General features: G+C 60.2%; 1 protein-coding gene across 1 annotated transcript in view; it reads left to right on the top strand.

Moving 5' to 3' along the window:
- LTBP2 (latent transforming growth factor beta binding protein 2) overlaps positions 1-22,539 on the top strand; it is a 90,837-nt gene that overhangs the window by 57,596 nt on the left and 10,702 nt on the right. The window contains 14 exon segments of the mRNA XM_036012167.1: positions 1,571-1,693; positions 4,650-4,814; positions 5,049-5,264; positions 6,364-6,383; positions 7,563-7,602; positions 8,478-8,525; positions 8,528-8,590; positions 10,738-10,857; positions 11,573-11,701; positions 15,154-15,273; positions 19,809-19,928; positions 20,997-21,119; positions 21,345-21,470; positions 21,839-21,964. Of these exon segments, the coding sequence (XP_035868060.1) occupies positions 1,571-1,693; positions 4,650-4,814; positions 5,049-5,264; positions 6,364-6,383; positions 7,563-7,602; positions 8,478-8,525; positions 8,528-8,590; positions 10,738-10,857; positions 11,573-11,701; positions 15,154-15,273; positions 19,809-19,928; positions 20,997-21,119; positions 21,345-21,470; positions 21,839-21,964 (1,539 nt within the window).

Here is a 22,539-nt window from a genome sequence, read left to right as displayed (position 1 = left end):
AGGGTGCTGGTACCCAGGGCAGCTAAGACCTGGCTGCCGCCCCCGGTGAAGATAAGCCCCTAAACAATCACACACCATGAGAAACATGCTCTGGGCGGAGAGCAGCACTGGGTGCTGTGGGATTGCACAGTGGGGGCCCTTCCCGGACCAGAGGATCCCTGAGCCAGACTTAAAGAAAGGGGAGGGCTGGCCCACTCATGGGGTTCCAGGCGCTGGGACGAGCATGCTCGAAGGAGTAGTTTGGGTGGACTAGGGTGCAGCCTGCGAGCACCCAGTAGGCACGCAGGCATCCCAGGGCCTCATCGAGCCGCTCGCTTGCCCACAGGCTTTGGAGAAACATGGCGGAGGGCCTTGGATACCTAGCAGGGGTGCAGGGGCTCCCTGTGGGGGGCGCTAGGGAGCCCAGAAGCTTCTCAAGCAGAGGGGAGGCCAGTCAGGTTTGTGTTCAGACGAATCACTCTGGCCAGTCTGGAGGCGAGTGGATCAGTGTCCCTTCCTGGCTGTCCCTCCCGGGAGGGTGTCCTGACCCAGGAAGGTGGGTCATCTCTCAGGCCCTCACTCCTGTGCTCAGTGCCAATTTCTCCAAAGCCTGTGGGTGAGCTGGCGGCTCCGATGACGCCTCTGGCCCTGGCGGTGGGCGCCCCTCCCAAATCTTCACACTCACCATCATTGCTGCCACCGTGACGAACACAGGTGACACTGCCCAGAGGGGCAGCGACTTCTTGCAGCTGACAGCGTGAGAGTGGGATCCTCTCTTTGCAGCGAGGAGCTCCTGTCATAAAACATTCCTGAGATCACAGAGGGAGCTAATGGAGCTCCCTCGTCTGGAGCACGGCTTGAGCGTCCCCTGCTCACGGGGTGGGGGGTGGCCCGCCTGAGGCTGGGGTGTTCAAAGGGCCTGGAGACCTGCCCTCCCCACCCTCTGCCCCCCAGCACCTGCCTCCCCTTCCTCATCGGGGCACCACCCCTTGCAGCTCACTGCATACGTGTTCCCCGGACTCTGGGTCCGGCAGAGGTGCCTCGGGGTTTCTCAGGGAAAGCTGAACAGGAGGGACTGGGAAGCCCTTTCTCCACCCTCCAGCCCCAACCGTCCCCTTATCTGCTGCCCCTGTTTGCATCCCAGCACGTCGCTTACTAGCTGAGCGACTTTGGGTGAGTTACTCCTGGAGCTCCAGCTTCCCCACCTATAAAGTGAGGACGTGGGGACCTGCTTGATAAAATTGTGGAAGTTAAGTGAGGCGTCACATGCAATAGGCACTCGGAAAACACTAGCTCTTAGTATTTGGTTATTATTGCCAGTCACAGGACCACGTGATTTGCCCTTTTTATCTTGTTTTATCCTCCTATTCCAGACCATCTGGTAGTTGACCCTTGTGATCCCCATTTTACAGATGAAGAAGTTGAGGCACAGAGAGGGGGATCAACTTAATAGGAGGCAGCTCCCTTATTGTTGTCCTTTTACTTGGAGGAAGTACTGGGAGACCTCCGCCCCGCCCCCCCGCCCCCCCCACCCCGCCTCCCCTTCAGGCCTCAGTGGGGCAGGCCCTGGTCATCTCCTCCCACCCCACAGACATCAACGAGTGCCTGACCCTGGGCCTGTGCGCGGACTCGGAGTGCGTGAACACCAGGGGCAGCTACCTGTGCACCTGCAGGCCCGGCCTCATGCTGGACCCCTCGAGGAGCCGCTGTGTGTGTGAGTGCTGGCGGGGAGCAGGGGCAGGGGACAGGGGGAGGCGAGATGGGACACCCGGGGGCCACCGGCCAGGCCCAGAGCAGAAATTCCCCCCTCCCCGGGCTCCATCCCTGGGCGCAGTGTCTGCTACTCAGCCTGGAACTGGGCCCCACGTACACAAATGGATCTGTCCCCTCCTGCTGGGACAGGGACAGCTGCTCCCGAGCTTTGGGCTTTAGGAATTTTGGGGGGGATTTGGCAGTTTGGGATTTTCTACTCCTGTTTTCCCTCTAGTCATTCCTGCCCCCCCCCCCGTGACCTCATTTGCCATGGGGGGGTCGGTGTTGCCTCCACCCTGACCCCTGACATCTGGCTGAGCGGCGGCTGCCTCTCCCGGCGCCTGCACTCGGCTGCCACTCACTTAGCGCAGGCCTTTCAGAAGGGGCCTGTCTGCAGCCTGAACGCCGCCACTGTCCAGCCCTGGGGCCTTTCCATAACCCTGCAGTCCCTCGTGGTTCTGAGTGTGTCTCTGTGTCCGTGAGCACGTACGTGTCACGGGTCGTATTAGCATTGTGTGCGTGCGTGCACGCCCAGGCAGCTGTTTCCACTGACTTCTGTGGGTTCCAGCGGGGAGGGCCCAGGCTCACAGGCCCCTCCCATGGCAGAGCTGACGCCACGGCCCAGACGGGGCTTTCCTGGGGCAGCGAGGTCTGACCAGAGCTGAATAAAGCCAGTCCCGACTGGCCTCTGCCAAGGGACAGCCCAGATCTGGCCGGCCACCCCGGCTCAGCAGAGCTCCCTGGGGCTGGCCAAGCCCTCAGTCTGCAAACCACAAGGTCCTGGGTCTGAGGAGACCACAGAATGAGTGTCACGCCAGTGCCACTCAGAAGGAGCACCCGAGTGAAGGGCGGACTCCGCCCAGTGTGTGTCTCCTGGGAGAGGGGACGCCCAGAGAGTGGGGGGCCCAGGCTGGGGGTGGGGGACGTGCCAGGCTGCTCTCAGGAAGAGCTCATGGTGACAGAGACACGTAATCAAGGCTTCCAGGGGCTTCCGGCTCTTCCTCCTCCCCACCCCACCCCTACTTCAGAGTCCTTCATCGGGCAGGCGTATTTAATGTCCGAGGTGACGTGTTTATTAGTGCCAGAGCGAGACCCTTCATGCAGAGGGAAGCAGAGATGGCCCTTTCTTCCCCTCTGTCCTTAGTATTACCCCTCCGGCCTCCTCCGATGATTCATCTCCCCAGGAGGGGTGGGGGTTAGGTGTCTGAGCTTTGCCCTCCTTCCTGTCACCTGACCAGGGCTGGGAGAACAGCTCCAGGGGCCCTCTGGGCTGGGAAGCCTCCTGATATACCCAGCGTGTCACCTCTCCCTGGGGCTTCATGGGACAGGCCTTCCCTACAGCATCCCAAAGGGAAGTGGCTGCTGGAGGCAAAGATTGTTTTTTGTCTGTTTGGTTGTTGGTTTATTTGGGGTGGGGGCAGGGCGGGGATCAAACCTGGAGACCCAGGCTCATGGACTGACCGACAATTGACCTAGTATAGCACATAACCTTTGACAAGGCCCTTTCTCACGTGTCGCTGTGAAAAAGGTGTATTTGTCAGGCGTCTTTGGGTTACAAGTGACAGAAACACAGCTCAAGCCACCTTAACCAACAGTAATTCTTTGGTCCACACAACTAGGAGGTCTACAGGTAGGTGTGCCTCAGGCGTGGCTGGATCCAGGCACCCACAGTGTCTTTAGGATGTCTCTTGCTCTTTCTTTCCTCGGGGTTGATTTCTTGGTCTTTCAAACATACCCACCAGATGCTTCGGGCCTATATCCTTCCAGCCTTGCAAACTCAAAAAAAAAAAAAAAGGAAAATAAAAGTCATCTCTTTTCTAATAATCCAGGAACAGCCCCAAAGCTGATTATCATCATTGGGCCTACTTATCAAGCGCCCACCCCGAGTCAGTCCCTGGGACCGGGGACGAGGGCTGCTCTCCTTCAACCAGGAAGTGGGGGGGCAGGACTGGGGGGAGGGGTGGGTCCCACAGGAAAACAGGACACTGCTACCAGAATATGAGGGACAGGCGTGCACCACCCACGGGATCATCATCATCATCATCACCCTTATTTCACACACGAAGGAGACAAGGCCCAGGAGGTCATGGAGCTCAAGGTGGAGCAGGGAGTTGAGCTTGGGCTGCTGGGTCCTGGCCAGGGCTCCCCAGAGTCATCAGATCCTCAGCCTCGAGCGTTGCCCTCTTCACCCCACTCCGTGTCCCCTTGTCCGGCCCTCTAAAGATTTCAGTCCCTTCCAATAAGGCATGACGTCCTCATCTTCTGCCGAGGTAATTTATGAGAGAAGCTGTAATATTCGCTCTCAAAGTACGAGCAAGGGGACAATGGTGGTGGCATTGTTGTTTTCAAAACCCAGCCTAGCTCCCACTCACTGCGGTCCACTGGATTCTGATTCATGGATCTAGCCGTCCATCAGCTCAGTCAGCACGCACTGAGCATCTATCTGCCTGCTGCTGACACCTGCAGGGGGCCTGGGTTGCGAAAATGCAGAGTCCCTGTCCTGACGGGTCCCCCTCAGGCCTTTGGTTCTCACCTCCTCCCCTCTCTCCAAGGAGACTGGCCCCCAGAGCCCACTGCTCCCCACCAATGCCAGGCCCAAGTCGGGCTTTGGGGATCACTTACCATTCAGCACCTGGGGACAAGTGGGCACACCCCCATTTCCTGCTGTCGGGTTCTCCATGTGGGTGGCAGTCAGGGGACCCCTCAACCAGGTAACATGAGGAGGTGCTGATGCTTCCACCACAGCTATTCCACCTGACCTTCCTGTGAGCGTTGTCAGGGCCCACGCGCCCAGGCTGGACACAGGCCAGGCCAGTCCCAGTGCACGCGACCGGCCCCTCCTCCATCCTCTGCCCTCTCTGCTGCGCTTCCCCCTCCCCCGGCCACCTGCCTGGCCCCACCCGCTGTGTCTGTTGCAGCGGACAAGGCCGTCTCCATGCAGCAGGGCCTGTGCTACCGGGCCCTGGAGCTCGGCACCTGCACGCTGCCTCTGAGCCAGAGGATCACCAAGCAGATATGCTGCTGCAGCCGAGTGGGCAAAGCATGGGGCAGCGAGTGTGAGACATGCCCCCCGCCTGGCACAGGTAACGCTCGGGTCCCTTCCCAGCTCTGGCCCCCACGGGGCTTCCCCCGAGCCAGTGGCCCTTTTCCCCTATGTGGACCCTAGTCTTCCTTCCCGCTCAGCGTCTTAACCCAACCCGGAGTCCCTCCGTCCTTGCTGCCACAGAGCCCAGTCCCCCCTGGGGAGCACGGGGAGGGCCCTGGGTTCCTGCAGGAGCAGCCCCTCTCAGCGCATCCTCTGACCACTGGCCTTGCAGAGTCCTTCAGGGAGATCTGCCCTGCCGGCCATGGCTATACCTACTCGAGCTCGGACATCCGCCTGACCGTGAGGAAAGCTGAGCAGGAGGAGCTGGCCAGGCCCTCGAGGGAGCACAGGCCGAAGAGCCAGGGGACCCTGCCCAGGCCAGCGGAGAGGCAGCCGCTCCGGGCGGTCACCAGCACCTGGCAGGAGGCAGAGGCCATCCCCGACAAGGGTATCCGGGCTGGGGGAGATGCCTGCGGGGTTCCCCTTCCCCCCTGGATTACAACGCCTCAAAGAGCTGCTGGGAGTTTATCCTGGACGCATAGCGTCTTCTCTCTGGAGCCTTAGGAAGGGGAGTTTGGAGCAGCAGCACCCAGCCTGGGAACCGGCTTTCCCGGCCTGGTGTGATGGGAACACCTCACCCCTTCCCCTCCCATACGGGGTCCAGAGGAGCCCACATCCCAGGGAGCTGCTGATGGAGGCGGGAGTGGTCAACAGCAGCCCCCACCCCAGCCGATCAGGCCTTTCCACTGCTGCCCCTGGTCATGTAGCAGCTGAGGCTGGCGCTTGCTGCGAGGCCTGAAAAGGCAGTTGGATCCTGGGGAGCCTGGGAGCTCTGGATCCCCAGCCCTGGCCACAGAGTCAGAGCACGAACTCCAGCTCAGCTCCCTTAGGCTCAGGAGGCATGGGCCCGGGAGGAGACTGGGCTTGTGGTGCCCATGGCTGGTGCCCTTGGGGAACCGTGCAGAAGACGTGCCCACGTTACTGGGAACACTGCGTGCAGGAGGCCCAGGATGCCGTAGGACCAGGGGAGCTATGAGATGGCCAGAGCTGCTCCAGGAACCTGGAACAGACAGGCGGGGAAGTCAGGACAGCCCAAGTCGTCATGGGAACCGCATACTGGCCAAGCCAGCAGCGACTGCTTCCTAGAACAGTCCCCTGGCCTGCAGCCCGGGCGAGCGGCGGAGTGAATGGGTGTGACTGGGAGGCTTGGGAGGGAGCAGGTGGTGGGGCAAGGAGGAGAGGGACAGCTAGGACCCACAGGGCGGACAGACTCAGGTGGGGTGGGACTCCTGCCACGAGAGACCTCAGAGGGAAGCAGGTCTGGGACACAGCCTTGCAGACAGAGTCTGGGATCTGTGGTGGCCATTCTCTGTGGGGCGGGAGGGGCAGAGGCAGGCAAGAAGAGTCCGAGGAGTCGTCTCTCCCCAGCTGACCTGCTGGGGACAAGGTCAGGAGGTCACAGACCGAACCAGCCCTGACCATGGGTGGAGGGGAGAAGGCAGCCAGACTATCCTCCCCAAGCTCACGCTCTCACCTTTCCTTCCCAGGTGACTCTCAGGCTGGCCAGGTGAGTGAGTCCCCTCACTGGGGAGCTGGGCAAGCATGGCACAGAGGGGGACCCATGGCCACCGAGGTTGCAGGACAGTGTCCTGGGAGGGAAGACAGGGAGAAGGATGGTGTGTATGTAGGATTTCGCTTGGAGACATGCTGAAGGGGGAGGGTTGAACCAAACACTCAGTTTTATCCTAAAGGAATTAATAACAACAGCTACTATTTGTCAAATAGGTTCTGAGCTTTCTTATTTGGGGTGGTCTGCAGCCCCCTTCAGAAAGGAAGTAGGAATGTCTCCTGTCTGGGCTGTCACTCAAGCAGATGAGGTCTAGAACTGGTTCTAGACTGATTTCAAATCAGGCACTTTCTGAGCTTGATTTGCTTAAACCTCAAGGTCTCCTCTGGGAGTGGCTCACGGGGGCGCAGGGGCAGAGCTGTGGACAGCCTCAAACCACTTCACCGGGAAATGGGGCTCCTGCCCCTTCTCCGTGCCCAGGAGTCCCCTGTAAAGAACTGGGTGTTCTCCTAGAAAAACAGTCTGGAAGAGTGAATCTGCTTCTTCCCTCGCCAGTCTGCCAGTCCCTTCCCTGTCCCCTGCCCCTCCAACCTGCTTGCCTGACTGTCCCCAAACGCCATTTTTCTGAGGGGCTACTTCTCCTTCTGGAGAACCACGTGCTGTCTCCCCAGACCAAAGTTCCGCTTCCAGTCCTCACGGCCCTGGGCCTTGCTCCTTGTCCTCTGTCCACCTCGGCCCATCCTCCTCCTCCTGGTCCCCAGGGTTTGTCCACCCTTTGCCCGTGGGCTGTGGGGAGGGACAGCAGGTAGGACCCGGGACCCCAGCTTCACTGCACTGGCCCTGTGACACTGGGCAGGCTAGTTAAGGCTAGTTAACCTCTGGAGCTCCTGCTGCTGTGTCTGAGATCACAACATTGATACGACACTAGCTGATGTCATACTGGCTGGCGCATTACACCCTTCGGTCCCTTTAATCATTACAACCTACCAGCACAGGACAGCTGAGATTAACTAGGTGTAGACATAAAGTGCCTAGCAGGACGCCCAACATGTAGCAAACACTTATCAACTCCGGGAGTGAATGGAAAAGTGAGTGAGTCGGACGGGGAGCCTGGTAGAAGGAAGTGTGCCATGGGGGTGACAGAGGAACCAAGAGAAACATTCTCTTGTTTCTGTGCAGGTCACAGCCGGTGTTGCCCAAGTACCTGCCGGGGTCCCAGGTGAGTCCCTCCTCCTACTGGCTCCCAGCTAACAGAGAAGGGGGGGAGGAGAGACCATCTCGTGGTGGAGTTAGTGCGCGTGTTACACAGGGCTCCGGTCAGGTGAGGTCATGCATGACGACATGACAGGTAAACTCCACACACGTAAGGAGCTGGTTAGGCCGGCGAGGCACAGTGGTACTTTGCAAGTTTCCCTACCCCAGCATCCTTTCCGTGTTCCGCATGCCTCCCAGCACGCCCAGGAGACCGACCAAAGAGGAAGCACTGCCTGAAGGGACTCGGGTCCCCAGAGCTCTTCCCCCAGGGCCTGTCTTCCCTGGGGAACACTTAGGGCTCTGCAGAGCCCAGCTCGGCGGTCGCTGGGGTTGGGGACACAGCACTGTTCCGAAGTCAGACAGCTTCCTCTGGTAAAACACGGGCACTAACACCTGCCCTGCTGCCTCCCAAGCCAGGGGAGATGCTGGTGTTCGTGGCAGTACAGTAAACAGTAAACAGTAAAGCACTTTGCAAACAGATGGATGCTGGAGTGGGAGCCCAAAGACCGGGCTTTGGCTCTGTGGCCAGGAAGCTAGGTAGGCCTTGGGCAAGTGGCCATTTCTGCCAGCTTCTGTCCCCTCGCTTGTGAAATGGAGCATGAGACTGGATGAGCCCTAATGAGCTCTCAGGTTCTCTGATGCTATCTGGGGCCAGGTCCAGTGTCAGGAGGCTGGGAGACAGAAGGGGTGAGCAGCCCTAGGCTCCACCCCTGGAGGTGGAACAGCGGGGGGAAGGGAAGGGCCCCTGCGGGCACCTCCAGAGGGAGCACTGTCCCTGGTGAGAAGGCGGGTGGCCAAGGGGCTGTGCCCACCTGCTCCCCCTCCCCTTTCCCCCTACAGGACATGCCACAGGAAGACCAATGCCACCACTGCCTGGACCGGGGATTCCAGGGCCCGGGAAGAAGAGCCAGTGACCACCCCAGCCAACGTGCTGGTGACCCCGGGCCCCCCAGGTACCCGCATCCAGCCCTGTGAGGGGCAACCACCCAGAGCTGACCCCAGGGCTCTCAGCCAGATGAGCCCACCGGAGCTCAGCGCCCCTGGCCTCACCCCCAAGGAGACCACGGGATGCCCTGGAGGACACAGGGGTCCTGACTGGAGCATGGGTCCAGCCAGGAAGGGGAAGGAGAAGGGCCACCCTGGGGGAGGGTCTCACCCAGAGACCTTCCCGGAGAACCCGGGAGCCCCAGAGGCCTGGCTCTTGCAGACCGTGAGCCATGGCATCTGTGTGCCCTGGTGGCAGGCAGCACCCTCCTCCGGAAGGGCCGACTTTGGGCAGGGGAATGGCCCTAGTTCTCAGGGTGGTTTAACTGCCTGGGAGCCTGTGCTCCCCCTGCCCCTAACCCCCCCCACCCGCCACTACAATGGTGAGGGGGTGCTGTGGGGGGGTCCCTGGCAAACCCACCTGGCTCTGGAGTGTGCCCTCCCCGGGGCTCATTGTTGGGGGATAGGCAAGGCCGGTGCTGCCCGCTGCTCCCTGTGTGCATGTGCACTCACGTGTGCCCTCGTGTCCTCGTGTGTGCCCTCACACACTCACACATGCCCTTTCCAGGGCTTACCGGTCTCTCAACCTCACAGCCTGAGGCCGCCTTGGGGGAGAGGGGTCTTTCTGGCCTTCCTCCCACACAGGGAGAGACCTGGAGCCCGGTGGAGCAGTCCAGGGAACGTGGGCTTGGACCAGGGCCTCCTGCTGCCCCTGCCTGGCCCTCTGTCCTCTGGGCTCAGCGCCCGCCCCTCAGCTCCCCTCCACCAAGCAGGCCGGGCAGGCCGGATGAGCTGGGGGAGGGGGCTCTGCTCTGCAGTCTGAGTGTCTGACAAGGAAAATGGACCTGGAGTCAGAAACAGAGGGGCAGGAGGGGTCCAGCCAGGCCCTGCAGCAGCTCCAAGGGGCAGAGGGTACCCCCAACCACCACCAATAGTCTTCTGCCCTATCCCTCATTTTCTGTTATCCCCCAAACTCGTCCCTCCAAGAGAACATTTAGAACATGGCTGGGGGTCCCCAGGAGCCCCAAGACGGACACTTGGAGCCAGGCCGGTGGCAGGGAGCCTACCAAACGGGCCAGCGTGCTTGTTTGGTTCAGTCCAGTCCAATTTAGCAATAGCTCTGAAGCCCCAGTGTGCACCACCACAGGCCACATCCTGAGCCGTTCCCTGGGTCTCCAGGGCTACCTCAGGGCTGTGGGGCCGGATGGGGGAGCCAGGCCGAGAGGCTCCGCTGACGAGTGCACACAGGGCCCGAAAGCATCCGTCTTTCCGTCCATGGTGTGTGCTGTAAGTGTGAGGCGCCTTTCCAGCGCTGGGGACGGAGTTCACAAAAGCCGGTCTCCGCCCTCCGTGCGGCCTCTGCCCCGAGTCTGGGAGAGTCTCCAAACTGTTTCTGAATTCAGTGTCTGCCTCCCCTTTTTACCCCACAACCACCCCCCACGATGGCCCTTGTTTAAATTATTCCAGCAGGTCTCTAATAGGGGCCCCGTGTGCCTTCCGTCCCATCCTTCTGAGTGGGGGGCGTGGCAAAGCGAGTGGTCTTTCGGAGACAGCGCTGGTCACACCCCATGTGGCATGACCCCCTTGCTCACACGCCTCAGTGTGGCATTTAAGGCCCTGCTCAGTGGGCCCCAGCCCCTCTCCCCTGTCCTCCTGGAAGGTCTCCCTACGCACTCCGCTCACCAGATCTGTCTGTCTGTCTGCCTGCCTGTCCAGGGGAAATGGGCAGGAGTAGCCAGGTAAAGGAATCACCGGGCACTGGGGCAAGAGCCGCGCCCCTATTCAGGGAGAGGTCAGGCTGGAGACCTCAGCAGGGCAGGCCCTCAGACTCAGGACACGGGTCGTTGGCATCTGCTTGGTCTGGGTCAGAGTGGTGTGCTCTTTCAAGCTGCATCCTGGTAGGGCTCAGGGCCTGGGGGGACCTCCGGGGGGTGGGGGGTGGGAGGGGCTTATGTAGGCCATGCTATATGTGTGAATGTGGGAAGGCCCAACTAAGTGTGGGGTGAGCGTCCTTTGAGTCCCCCAGGCCTGCCCCCCACGCTCCTCCCACCCTGCTCTACTGCCTTTGCCCACCCACTACCCAGCCATAGCCTCTGCTTTGCTCTGCCTCCAACAGATATCAACAGATGTGCCACCAACATCTGTGGCCCCGGAACCTGTGTGAACCTCCCAGATGGGTACAGATGCCTGTGCAGCCCCGGCTACCGGCTGCACCCCAGCCAGGCCTACTGCACAGGTATTCACTCCGGGGTCCGGGGCACACTCAGTGTCGGGTGGGTGGGAGCAGGGCCACTGGGGGACAGAGTCAGGAAAGGGTCCAGGCAGCAGAAGGTCCAAGTTGTGCTGGGTGGTGTGTGGGTTGAGGAGCAGTGCAGTTGCTGTGGACAAACCTGGCCTTAACCTTGGGGAGGCCAATCTCTGGGAGAAGCATACGACAAGTCTTCAGGACTCCAGGAGGGCGGGAAGCCACCAGTGCCGGGAGCCCTCAGGCCTGCGTTCAGCCTACCCCTCAAACCGGCCATCTCGCTGCCTGCAGAGTGGACCAAGGTCCGCCGTCGCTGTAAATGTCTCCATCAGGAGACATTTTCCCTCTTCCCTTAGGGGAGAGGTTTGGGGGCCAAGACAAATCATCACCCACAACATTATACAAAGGAGACACGGCCACTGCGCCTTCCAGGAGAAAGGAAGGGATCGTGGGGCCACTGGGGGAGGGGCCGTGGGCAGGGAGGAGTGCGGCACAGCTGCCCAGGCCCTTGGTGTCTGAGCGGGCCCAGTGGATGGGTTCATGGTGCCCAGCCTTAGAGATATTTCATCTCTCCGGCCTCCTCTGCTCCCTCACCTGCTCCTTGCCCCACAGCACCATCCCCGTCCAGCCCCTAGTATAGGCAGGTTGCTGGCAGGTGCCCAGAGAAAGGCCTCCCTGACCTCCCTCCCCACCTCCCTGTGCTCAGATGACAATGAGTGTCTGAGGGACCCCTGCCTGGGAAAAGGGCGCTGTGTCAACCACGTGGGCTCCTACTCCTGCCTCTGCTACCCTGGCTACGCACCGGCCACCTCAGGGACCACGCAGGGATGCCAAGGTAAGCCCCTGCCCTTGGGGTGGGCACAGGGCCCCACGGAGAGTGTAGAGGTGGAAGCGGATGCAGGAACTCCCTCACAGCTCTGCAGTGTGGGGGGTGCGGGGGCCCAGGGACCCAAGCCCTGGGCTCTGGGCTGGCTTGGGGGAAGCCAACCTACCCCAACACGGAACTTGAGAGGCACGAATCGGAAAGGCAGCAACACTCACAAAGCCTTTGGGGAGCTGCGGCTAATGTGAAGAGCGAGAGAATCCAGGGACATGGTGGGCGGGGTGGGGGTGGGGAGGTTTAAAAGCCAGGCCCCCATTCTGAGTGACAAGGAGATGCTTCTGTTTAGGGAGAGGAGGGTGACCCGGGAGGCGGCTGGCTGGGACTGCCGGCAGACTGGGGGGAAACACGCCCCTGTGAGAGGAGCGCTCATTCCAGCCGGCACTGGCCCAAGCGTTTTATTTACGAAGCTCATCATCCCAACCCCGTGCAGCAGAAGTCCGTATACCCTCTTTCCAGTTTAGCACACGGGGGCTCAGAGACGTGAACTGAAGCTCCCAGGGACCTCACACCTGGCTGTGGCAGACCTGGGCACAGAACCAAAGCCCTTTGAGCCCCAAAGCGTGGTTTGCTTCCTCCAGCACACGCCCTTCCACGCGAAGTGAAGGGCTGGGGGGAGCAGAGGGATAACCTTAGGGAAAGGGAGCCGCCTCTGCCGAGCGCAGGGCAGCGGCCAGGCCTGGGAACAGTGATAGATCCGGTGTGACTGGAGCGTGGGGTCCATGCAGGAAGCGGCAGGGGCTCAGGCCAGTTGTGAGGTGTCCCGAGGGCCAGCCCAAAGTGCTTGGGCGCCGTCCCGTGGCCAGCGGCAGCCCGTAGGGGTCTGGAAGCAGAGAGTGGTGATTCAGTCAGCGGGCTGTCAGGGAGGGGACTCGGGCAGCAGTGCTCCCCACAAGCCGGATCTGGAGAGGCCGGGGCGAGGGGCTTCTCCAGGCCTTGTGGCCTTGGCCCGCATTGCAGGCAGGGGCACTGCTGTCTGCCCGCCCGGCCCTGGGGGCTGGCCCAGGGCCCGCAGTGACTGCTGCAGGGAGTGGCGTTGCTGGGACTGGCCCACGCGGGGCATTCTGCTGCGTGCCAGCCTGGGTGTCTGGGGTGTCTCTGCCAGACCCAGCAGCTGGGAAGGAGGGAGGGAGCTCAAGGTCAGCTGTCTGTACTTCTGCCGTGGGGTCTGGCTGCCACTCACTGAGGCCTCACCCAGGGTAACATCCACTGTCTAAGTTGTACTAGTCTCGTAAAACAGTATCATTATTTCAGCTCATTAATTTACAATTTCTAGGATTCAAATAATATAATTGAGTAATATGAGTTATTTGACTATTAAATATTTTGAATGAGTTGCTTTATTCATAAGTGTGAGTATCTCTTTGGAAGTTAGCCTCTGGTTTTCCTTACCCGGAAATTGCTTGTTCCTGGCTTTTGCTCAGTCTTCCAGTGGCGGTTGCTGGTTTTTCTCGTGGCTCTCTTAGAGCTCCCCACGTGTTCCGGACACTCACCTGGGCTGAGACACCGCACCTCTCCCGTTTTGTCCTCTGTGCATCACCCTCGTTCACGTGCCCTGTTATAACAGAAATCCTTAATGTTGATGCGTTAAAATTCACCTTTGTGCCTTACGTTCATGCTTTAAGAGGTTCTTCCCCACCCTTAAGTCGCAGAAATGTTCTCCTACCTGTTCTCTCCCTCAGGTTATCATTTCGTCTTTCACGACGTGTTTGACTCGTGCAGAGCCCTTCTTTGCACGTGGGCCAAAAGCCAGGCTTTTTCAACTTCCGCTGCTCTCCACGGAGCGCCCCAGTGCTCCCAGCCTCGTCTCTCAGGCCGTGTGCTGGCCCCGCCAGCCTGTGGGTCCTTTATCGAGTTCTGCCTCTGGGTTCCCGGTTCTCACCCACTGGGATTAGCACTTCCAGAGGGAGGGCCAGTTATTTCAGAACTGCCCACGGAGTTGTTAAAGTGCAGGTTCCTGGGCCCGTCCAGTACTGCCGGCTCGGAACCTGCAGATGTGGGCCCGGGACTCCGCTGCGCACTGCAGGGCTGTGCAGGGCTGCTGGAGGAAAACTCTGCCCCGGAGCAAATGATCGTTATTCCGTTCATGCAGGGTGTGCGCTTTGGGGAGTTCTGTGCTGGACAGCGGGGCCCACTGGGAGAATAAGGCACATTCTTGACAGTCGGGGAGGGCAAAAGCGAGTAGATGAGCAGTACTGTGAGGGCTGGGTCCTCAGGTACCCCTGGGAAGGAGCACTTGGGTTAGAGGGGAGAAGTGAGACTCACCTGAGAGATGAGTGGGAGACAGCCAAGCGGGTGGGTGGGTGGGGAGCCACTCCGGGCAAGGAGTCAGCTCGTGCGGCAGCTCATGTGGCTGGGGCCGGGGGGGGGGGGGGGAGGCAGGAGCTGAGGTGAGAGACTTAGGCAGCGGGTGGCTCTTGAAAGACCTTACATGCCAGGCTGAGGAGCTTGGATTTTATGGGGTAGGTTTAATATAATAATAATAATAATAGCAGTTGACACTTCCTCAGTGCTGACCGTGTGGCAGGCAGGCCCTGAGCTAAACCCTCCACCTGGATTATCTCATTTAACCTGCACCAGGGCCCTGGGGAGTGTTTGAACCAGTCAGCACTGGGGGTGGGGGTGCAGCTGAGTCCTCAATGAATTTGACGGTGGGGCGGGGAGTGCGGCGGGGCCAGAGCGACCTAGAGTTGGTCCGTACACCCAGTCTCTGAAATGGGAGCACTCTGCTGGCCATTGAACTGAGCAGAGGTATTTGTGTGAACGAAGGCTTAGACGCCGAACCAGTGGGGATTGGCAAATCCAGTGAGACGGAGGCTAGGAGGCAGAGGCCGTGTGAGCCAGGCTGAGCCAGGGGGAACCCTGGTGGGGCTTCAGCAAGGGAACGGCGTGACTAGGGTTGTGCCTTTGAGCCATCACAGGGCACCTGCATGCTTTGGGACAATGGAATAAACCTCACTGATAGCTCCTCAGCTGCCTAACACGCTGGCTCTCACTTGCTGTTTAATCCCTAACCTTTAAGAAGGCCTGTAAGAGCTCTAGGACTAGACCGACACAGAGGGGTGTGTTGGGAGGGGGACTTTATTGGCTTCTCCAGATCATGCCTTATGGACTACCGCCTGACCTCAAGACGAGCCCTTGAACTGTGGTGAGGAGACAGCTGTGAGGGTCCCCATGGGACCCCAAATTAGCCTCCCTGGGAGCAAGAGACTGAGGGGGGTTTGCAGGGGCCGGAGCTAGGTCGGTCCCAGATCTGGCACCGAGGCCCCCTGCCAATCATGGCCGCAGCGAGGGTGCCTGTCCTTCCTGGGCCTCAGCATGGGTGTCCTTGTCCTTGGCTTCTGCAGGGGTGTCCAGGACCTCTTGCAGGGCTGGCCCCAACTCAGGCCTTTTCCCTGTGTTTGCAGACATAGATGAGTGCGAGCAGCCAGGGGCGTGCCGTGGGGGGCGCTGCACCAACACAGAGGGCTCCTACCACTGCGAGTGTGACCAGGGCTACATCATGGTCAGGAAGGGACACTGCCAAGGTAAGGAATTGGGTGCCGCCCCGCCGTCTCCCCACGCACTGGTGGTCCCCAACGCCCCTTCCAACTTGTCTCTGACTGGGCCCCTTGATGCCGAGCCCGCTCCTATGCACAGAGAGCCGCCTGGGGATATTGAGCCCTTCCACCCCCTCCGAGGTATTTTGGCATCCCGCCTGTCCCCTGAAGCCGAGAACGCAGGCAGCTTTGTGTGCACGAGGCCCGAGGACATCCCTCTGTACACTTGTGCCCCTCGCTGTGAGCCGCGGTGCTCTCCTTACGCAGGGAGGAGTCGCTCTATCTGGGAGGCGCCCGGGGCCTCAGCTTGGCCTTCTTGCCAAAGCTTTCAGGCTGTGAGCTCATTCGGACTGGCCCATATCCTAGATGACCAATAATAATTGTCTATGTGTTGGACACCACCAACAAATTCTAGCTGAGTGAATGAACGAGGGAATGCGTCCTGCTCTTGCTGTGACATTGCCAGCTGGCTTGAACTGGCCTCTGTTGTGCCACCTCCTGGCAGCTCTGCCCCTGCCACCTCCCTGCCAGGCTGGGGTGTCAAATGCTTGCAAGAGCTGGCTGGGGCTGTAGGACAGAAAACTCTGTCTGTACTACTCACGTGTCACCTTCCCCACCCCCCCGCCCCAATGGCTCCCTTGTGGCGCTCTGCCTTTAAGACTCAAGCCTGCGTGATCAAAGGCAGAACCTCTTGTCTCCAGCAACGTGGTGGAGCCAACAGCCTGGCGTCTCCAGGGAAGTGGGGTGGGAAGGGAGTTGGCATTTTGCGGTGCCTACCTCGTGCCAAGTCCTGTGCTAGCCACCTGAGAGATCACCGCATTTAAGCATCACAGCGTTATGAGCTTGACCTTAGACATCATCAAAAAGAAAAGCAGAACGACAGGAAATGAACTGAGCAAACACCAGGACGTCAGAAAGATCTGATGTACCCTGACCGAGCGTGTCAGGTGACTGAGCGTGTTGGGGCGCGTGCTGTGGCGGAGACAGGCCTGGATTCGGCCCCTATGTCCGTGTCTGAACACGGAACTGTTGTGCCCATGCAGGGCTCCTGTGAGGGCCGAATATCCATGCAACGGGCGCATGCGGACCCTCCACGAACACGGGAAAGTGTTACCATCTGACAGCCCTGCTCTTTTCCCCTTCAGGACCTCCCATGCCCCAGACCACGCCGCTGGGCCATCCCTTTCCCTTCCTGGAGGCAAGGCTCCAGACACACCCCTTGGCTGGGGGGTCAGGCTGAGTTCCTGGCCCAGGGCAGACGCCTGAATCTGTTGAAAGAAAGACTGTCGCAGCCCGCACACTTCCCCAGGTTTCCATCGGCAACCACAGCCCCAGTCCCTCACCCCTCACCCCAGGATGCCAGTCAGTTTCCGCTCCCTCTTCCTTCTTTTTCCAGCTGAAAAACCACTCTTTCCACTTAAACTCAAAGTCTCTGGTGACAGGCCTGAGTGGTCTGGACAGCAGCCCATCCAAAGTCTCAATGGCACGCCTGTCGTACCAGGACTCTGGGCTCCAACGGAAAGGGGTGAGATTCCCCTGCAGACTGCCAGGGCTCTGCGGCCCCCAACCCACAGCCAAGGTCACCCGAGCCTCTGGCTCCTGACTGAGCACCCTCCCCACCCTGCGCTCTCACGAGGAACAGAGGCCGGGCACCCTGACCTTTCCTCCTGCAAAGGCTCCCGGTGTAGGGGCGGGTTGGCAAGCCGGTCCCTGGAGTGACGGTTTCCATGGATCTTCTGGGGTCTCTGCAGCAGCCTCATACCAAGAGGGTGTGAAGTTTTAGTCACACGGTCTCACTGTCTGATCCACAAACCTTCCACAAGCGCCCAGTGTGCCCCAGCCACAGGCAGGGAATACAGCAGTGAGCAGGAGGGATAGCGCCCACCCTCACGACCAGGGGAAACCTGCCCAGACAGACCGTGATCTTAGATTGAAGTTCAAACCCAAGGCCAGGCCAAAAAGACTGGCTCTACCCCAGGCACCAGAGGGCTGCTGGAACGCCTGAGGATATCGGGTGACAGGCCAGCCAGTGCCTTTAACAGGGACCGGTTAGATGTGGCATCCACCTCGTGCAGATTCTTCATCTGGCTCTTTTGTTTGCTTTGGCTAACGGCTCCCACTCAGCAGAGGCCCTCCCGGGCTCAGGTGGAGAGTAAGGGCCTCTGGGCTCTTCTGCCCGCCCCCCCCCCCCACCTGCTGACAGCCCTCTCACATGTGTGGTAATCATGGCTGGGGCTCTGAGGAAGGAGGCCAGCAGCAGCCTGCCACGATAGATGAGGTGATGGTGCATTAACAAGCAGCCCCAATCTTAGTGACTTAGAACAGAGCAAAGTTTTTAAAAAAAAATTTCATACGAGTTTATTGAGCCAAACGGATGACACATGGCTGGGGGCAAGATTGCAGATGCTCCCAAAACAGAGCAAACTTTATATCGGACCAGTGCCACGTGTCCCTCACGGGTCAGCTGAGTGTCCTGCCTCATGTGTCGTAGCTCTAGAACCAGGCCAAAGGAATGGCCAGCATCTTGTATGCGGCCAGTCTCTGTGGAAGAAAGAAAGAGCGCTCTGCAGCATTGCATGCAGTTCAATGCTTTGTCCTTAAATCACACAGGTCTAGTCCCCCGGCCCTACCCGACCACAAGAGCCCAGGAGGCAGACACAAGCCCACCATGGCCCAGAAAGAGCTGGAAAATTTAGTGAGCAGCATCAGGACCCCAGGCCCCTACTCCCCAGCACAAGGCACTTCATGCCCCACCTCCGAGGGTGTGCCCAGAGAACTGGGGCCAGGGCAGACCTCAGGGTTCTGTGCTGCTGGCACGTCTGATCTTCTCCCTGCACTGCCTCGTCTCTGCAGGAGAGGCCCAAGGACTTCGTTTTTCCCCAGTGTGGTCTTAGAGGAGGACTTTTGCCTCCTCCTTGTTCTCCTTCATCCCCAAAGTCTTGCCTTCCTGAAGCAGGGACTGCTTATCATCCTCAGTGGCTCTGCCCAGCCTCCTTCTGGTACCTCGGCCCGGGCCAGCAGGCCGTGGGGCTGGCCGCTGTCTCCGAGTGGTCAGAGTGGCGGTCTTATCTCCATCACTCCCTCCATCTCTGCCTCCTTCCCTCCAGGTCTGTCTTTACAGAAACCCTTACTGGGGCTTAGCCTGGTGTCACCACACGCAACAAGGGGCTCTTGGCCACCCTCTCTCCAGAGACGAGACTTATCTCCATGTGTCCAGGGTCACCGTGGAGTTCTGAGTGTCCCCTTGCAGATACCCCCCTGACTAACCGCCTGCCCTGTGGATGTCTTCCTCCCCTTCTGGACCTTCAGGATGAAATTTTGGCCTTGAGACGCCCTGGTTCCCTGGATCAGAGCGCTTCCATGCATCCTGTCTCCTACAGACCCAGCAACCTCAGGGGAGACTCATTTCTCCCTCCATGCAGGGCCCACTTCCCGTTCTGTGATGACATCCTCTGGCCGTAGTCCCCTGGCGGAAAGCCTGTGTTCTGACCCGCGGCCCTGCCTCCTCCTTTCCTCCATGGAGCGGAGTAGGTCTTCCTCCTGAGCCGTAGGGCCTCTGGGTCTGCGAAAGTGGGCAGACTCCCTTCGAGACAGTGACAACGACCCATTGAGGAAGAACAAACCCTCCCGCTTCCTCTGGCGCTCAGTCAACCTGTGCGTCATGAGTGGGAGCCTTGACACTGGTCCCTGTGGGATGGCCTTCCTATCTCAGCCAGACCCCCTGGGCCCTTGGATGTGGACGCCCCATGATACCGGGTCGCATTGGTGAGGGCCCCGTGAGCAGTGCCTGGGAGCGAGATGCCCATCCTTCTCCTCGTTGTCACTCTCCCGGGATCACAGCTCCCCTCCCCCTCCCCATCCCCTCCTCCCTGCTCCTCCAGGTGGTGCTAGGGCTCATCCTTTCTGGCTCACTTTCCTGGGCCTCACCAGGGTGGATGCTGGGAGCCCTCCAGGGTCCTTGACCAGAAGAAAAGTCTTCTCTCCTGCAGAGAGACCCTGCCTGCGTCTGCCCTTAGCTCTGCACCAGCCTCGGGGCTGGTCGTGTCCACATCCAAGACTGAGGGTCACTGTCAGCCCCCATTTTCTGGGGCAGGAAGTCCATTTTGCCCTCGCCACCCAGCTGGCTGATCTATTCTGGGGTCTGTTGTGCCAAGTGCATTCAATCCCAGTAATTGTCACCACTTGTAAAAAACAAAAACAATAAGTCAGGAGGACACGGAGGCCGTTCCCACCGGTCCAGCTCACGAAGCGGCGCCCCCTCACCCACCCACGGCTAGTGGCCACCGCAGCCTCTCACACCCACCCAGGGAGCGGCCCTTTCTAAAGTTCTTCCAGGACAGTGGGTGGGAGCTGGAGTTGGGAACACAGGACAACGCTCACTTTTTCCTACTTTCCATCCCTGCAGAAGCTGACGTTCCCCACTCTCCCTATCCGAGGGCAGGGTCAAGGATTTGCTTCCTCACAGACCTGCCCACGTGCTGTGGTTCCCAGGGATGACCCAGGGAGGGGCTGTTGTTTTGCAGATATCGACGAATGCCGTCACCCTGGCACCTGCCCTGATGGGAAATGCGTCAACTCCCCCGGCTCCTACACTTGCCTGGCCTGCGAGGAGGGCTACAGGGGCCAGAGCGGGAGCTGTGTAGGTGAGGGCTGCTTGCCAAGGCGCTGAGAGGACTGTTTGGCCTTGGGACCTCTGGTGGAGCCCACACACAGGGAGAGAAGAGAGGCGAGGAAGTGGTTTGGAGGCCATTGTCCTTCGGGATCCGGCTGGGTCCCCAGATGACGCTGGGCATGAGATGGGTGTGCGTCAGTTACTGATGCTCTGCCTGTCTGAATCAGCTAGGGTGGGGACCACTTTGGCTCCTTGGTCCTACCCAAGGTCCCAGAAGTTTCTGTGGCTGGATCCTGCTGGGCAGAGTGAAGTGCGGAGCATCTTAGGGGGAGGCTGAGTCCAGCGGTGTGAGCCAGAAGCCTGGCCCGCTGGGGTTTCCTGGGAGGAGAGGTTTCCTGGGAGGAGGGGTCGCCTGCCCCTCTGCAGTCCCAACAGCAGTGTCTAAACAGCGATGCCTAACGGAACAGCGGGTGCTCTCCTCCCTCCACAGGGGGCTGCGTGTCAGCTGTAGGAAGAAGTGCTTTCCCCGCAGCCCCCCGCAGGGAGGAGGGCCCAGGGTTCACAGTGCCGGGAGGGGCTGAGTCGTGAATAGATGCTTTGAGGCTCAGGAGAGGGCAGACCTTTCCCAGGCCCTTGTACACTGCCCTTCAGCCGCCCAGGCCTAGCTTGGCCCTTCTCAGGCATTGCCCACTCACCTCTTACCGCTGCTTGGGAAGCTGGGAACGTGAGATTGTACCGGTTTGGTCGGCAGGTAAGAAGCCAGAGAGGTTCAGGACCATGGTTAGGCAAGTCAAGGGTTTGGACACTTCACTCTAGGTGTCCTTGGATGGGCCACACCAGCCCCAGGGCTGAGGGACCTAGCCCCTGTTCTCAGTGTCGCTGGAGAGAGACGAAGTGCACTCGGTGGGGAAGGGCACCTGCGCCACCAGGACCAGGTGTGGGGCCAGAAGCAGGTCTGGCCTCACAGCGTGCCTGGGGTGGCCAGTGGGTCCTCCGAGGGGTGATTCCTTGGCCTCCTAGTGGAGGCGCTCTAAGCCTGACAGAGGGGGCTGCACGGGGGAGAGGAGGCCAGCGGCCATCCTGGGCTTCTCTCCCACAGATGTGAATGAGTGTCTGACCCCCGGGGTCTGCTCCCATGGAAGGTGCAGCAACCTGGAGGGCTCCTTCAGATGCTCTTGTGAGCAGGGCTACGAGGTCACCTCGGATGGGAAGAGCTGCCAAGGTACGGAGACGCTGAAGCGCCCTTCCTCCACAGCAAACCAGTCCTGCCGCTCCTCCCCCGTGCGCACGCTCTCCTGACCCGCCCTGGTCCCGCAGCCCTTACGGTGCTGACCCAGCGCATCTGCCTGCCACTGAGACCTGTCCTCCCCCCTGCGCCCTGGCCACCTGTCAGTCCTGGCCTGTCTGTCCTGCAGAGTCCCACACGGGACTCAATGGCCTGTTTCAGATGTCAACGAGTGTGCCAGCCGGGCCTCGTGCCCCACAGGCCTCTGCCTCAACACCGAGGGCTCCTTTGCCTGCTCGGCCTGCGAGAGCGGGTACTGGGTGAATGAAGACGGCACTGCCTGCGAAGGTAACCCGGTGGGGGGGGGGGCGGGTGGCAGAGACGGCCTGAGAATATGATAGAGGCCCTCTTACCTTCCAAAGAACACTCCAGTTTGTCCCCTAGCTTTGGGCTAATGCTGAGGGTCTCCAGGCTAGGCCAGAGCACAGTATCCATGGACTTGGCCCCAAGGAGAGCTTCTGTGGTCGTAATCCCCAAGTTTAGAGGTGAAGACGGGAAGAAACGGGAGCCACAGAGACAAGAGGGAAAGAGAGAAGCTTACAGTGGAGAGAGTCTTGCGAGCTCAGACAGAAAGGCCCGGGGCGTGGCAGGTTCCTGCCTCGCCAGGCGGAGGAAGCCCTCCCGAGCCCCCGGGTGACCGCCCCTGTCTGCCCCAGACCTAGACGAGTGCGCCTTTCCGGGAGTCTGCCCCTCAGGAGTCTGCACCAACACTGCCGGCTCCTTCTCCTGCAGGGCCTGTGACCAGGGCTACCGGCCTGGCCCCCAGGGCCGCACCTGTGAAGGTAAGAGCCCCTGCAGCAGGTGAGGGAGGCTAACCCCTCACGGTTAGAGAAGGGAGTGGCCAGGACACAGCAGGGCTGTGCCTAGACCAGGGGCCCCTCTGTCCACCTCAGAGGGTGGGCTTGCTGTGGACGCCTACGGATCCAGGGCTAAGGGGCCGATGAGCCGCTGGGTCGCAAGCTTCAGTGGGCATCAGCCTCGCTGGGCGAATGCAGCTCCTGGGCCTTGCCCCCATCCTGCTCAATGAACCTCTGTCAGGGCTGGGGAGGAGCTTGGGATCTGTCTTCTAACACGCTCCCCAGAGGTTCCTCGTAAGGGTGGTGCCGGCCTGTTTCTGAAATCTCAGGTCAGCTCGAAGGCTCTGGTTTCTGTTACCTTCTCAGGTTGTGTGTGTTTCCTTGGTTTGTTTCTCATTTGTTTCCCCGCTGCTTCTCAGTAAAACCTAAGTCATCTCAGCCGTGAGGGCAGTGGGGTTTGGCCATCCCAGGCCAGGGGTTGCCGAGAGATGCCGAGTGTCCCCAAGGTGGGCACTGCAGGGGCAGCTGCAGAAGCCCAGCCGGGAGGCAGGGGAGCCTGC

The sequence above is a fragment of the Phyllostomus discolor genome, chromosome 1 (genome assembly GCF_004126475.2).
Source record: "Phyllostomus discolor isolate MPI-MPIP mPhyDis1 chromosome 1, mPhyDis1.pri.v3, whole genome shotgun sequence".
NCBI lineage: Eukaryota > Metazoa > Chordata > Mammalia > Chiroptera > Phyllostomidae > Phyllostomus > Phyllostomus discolor.
This window is presented reverse-complemented; position numbering and strand designations above follow the sequence as displayed.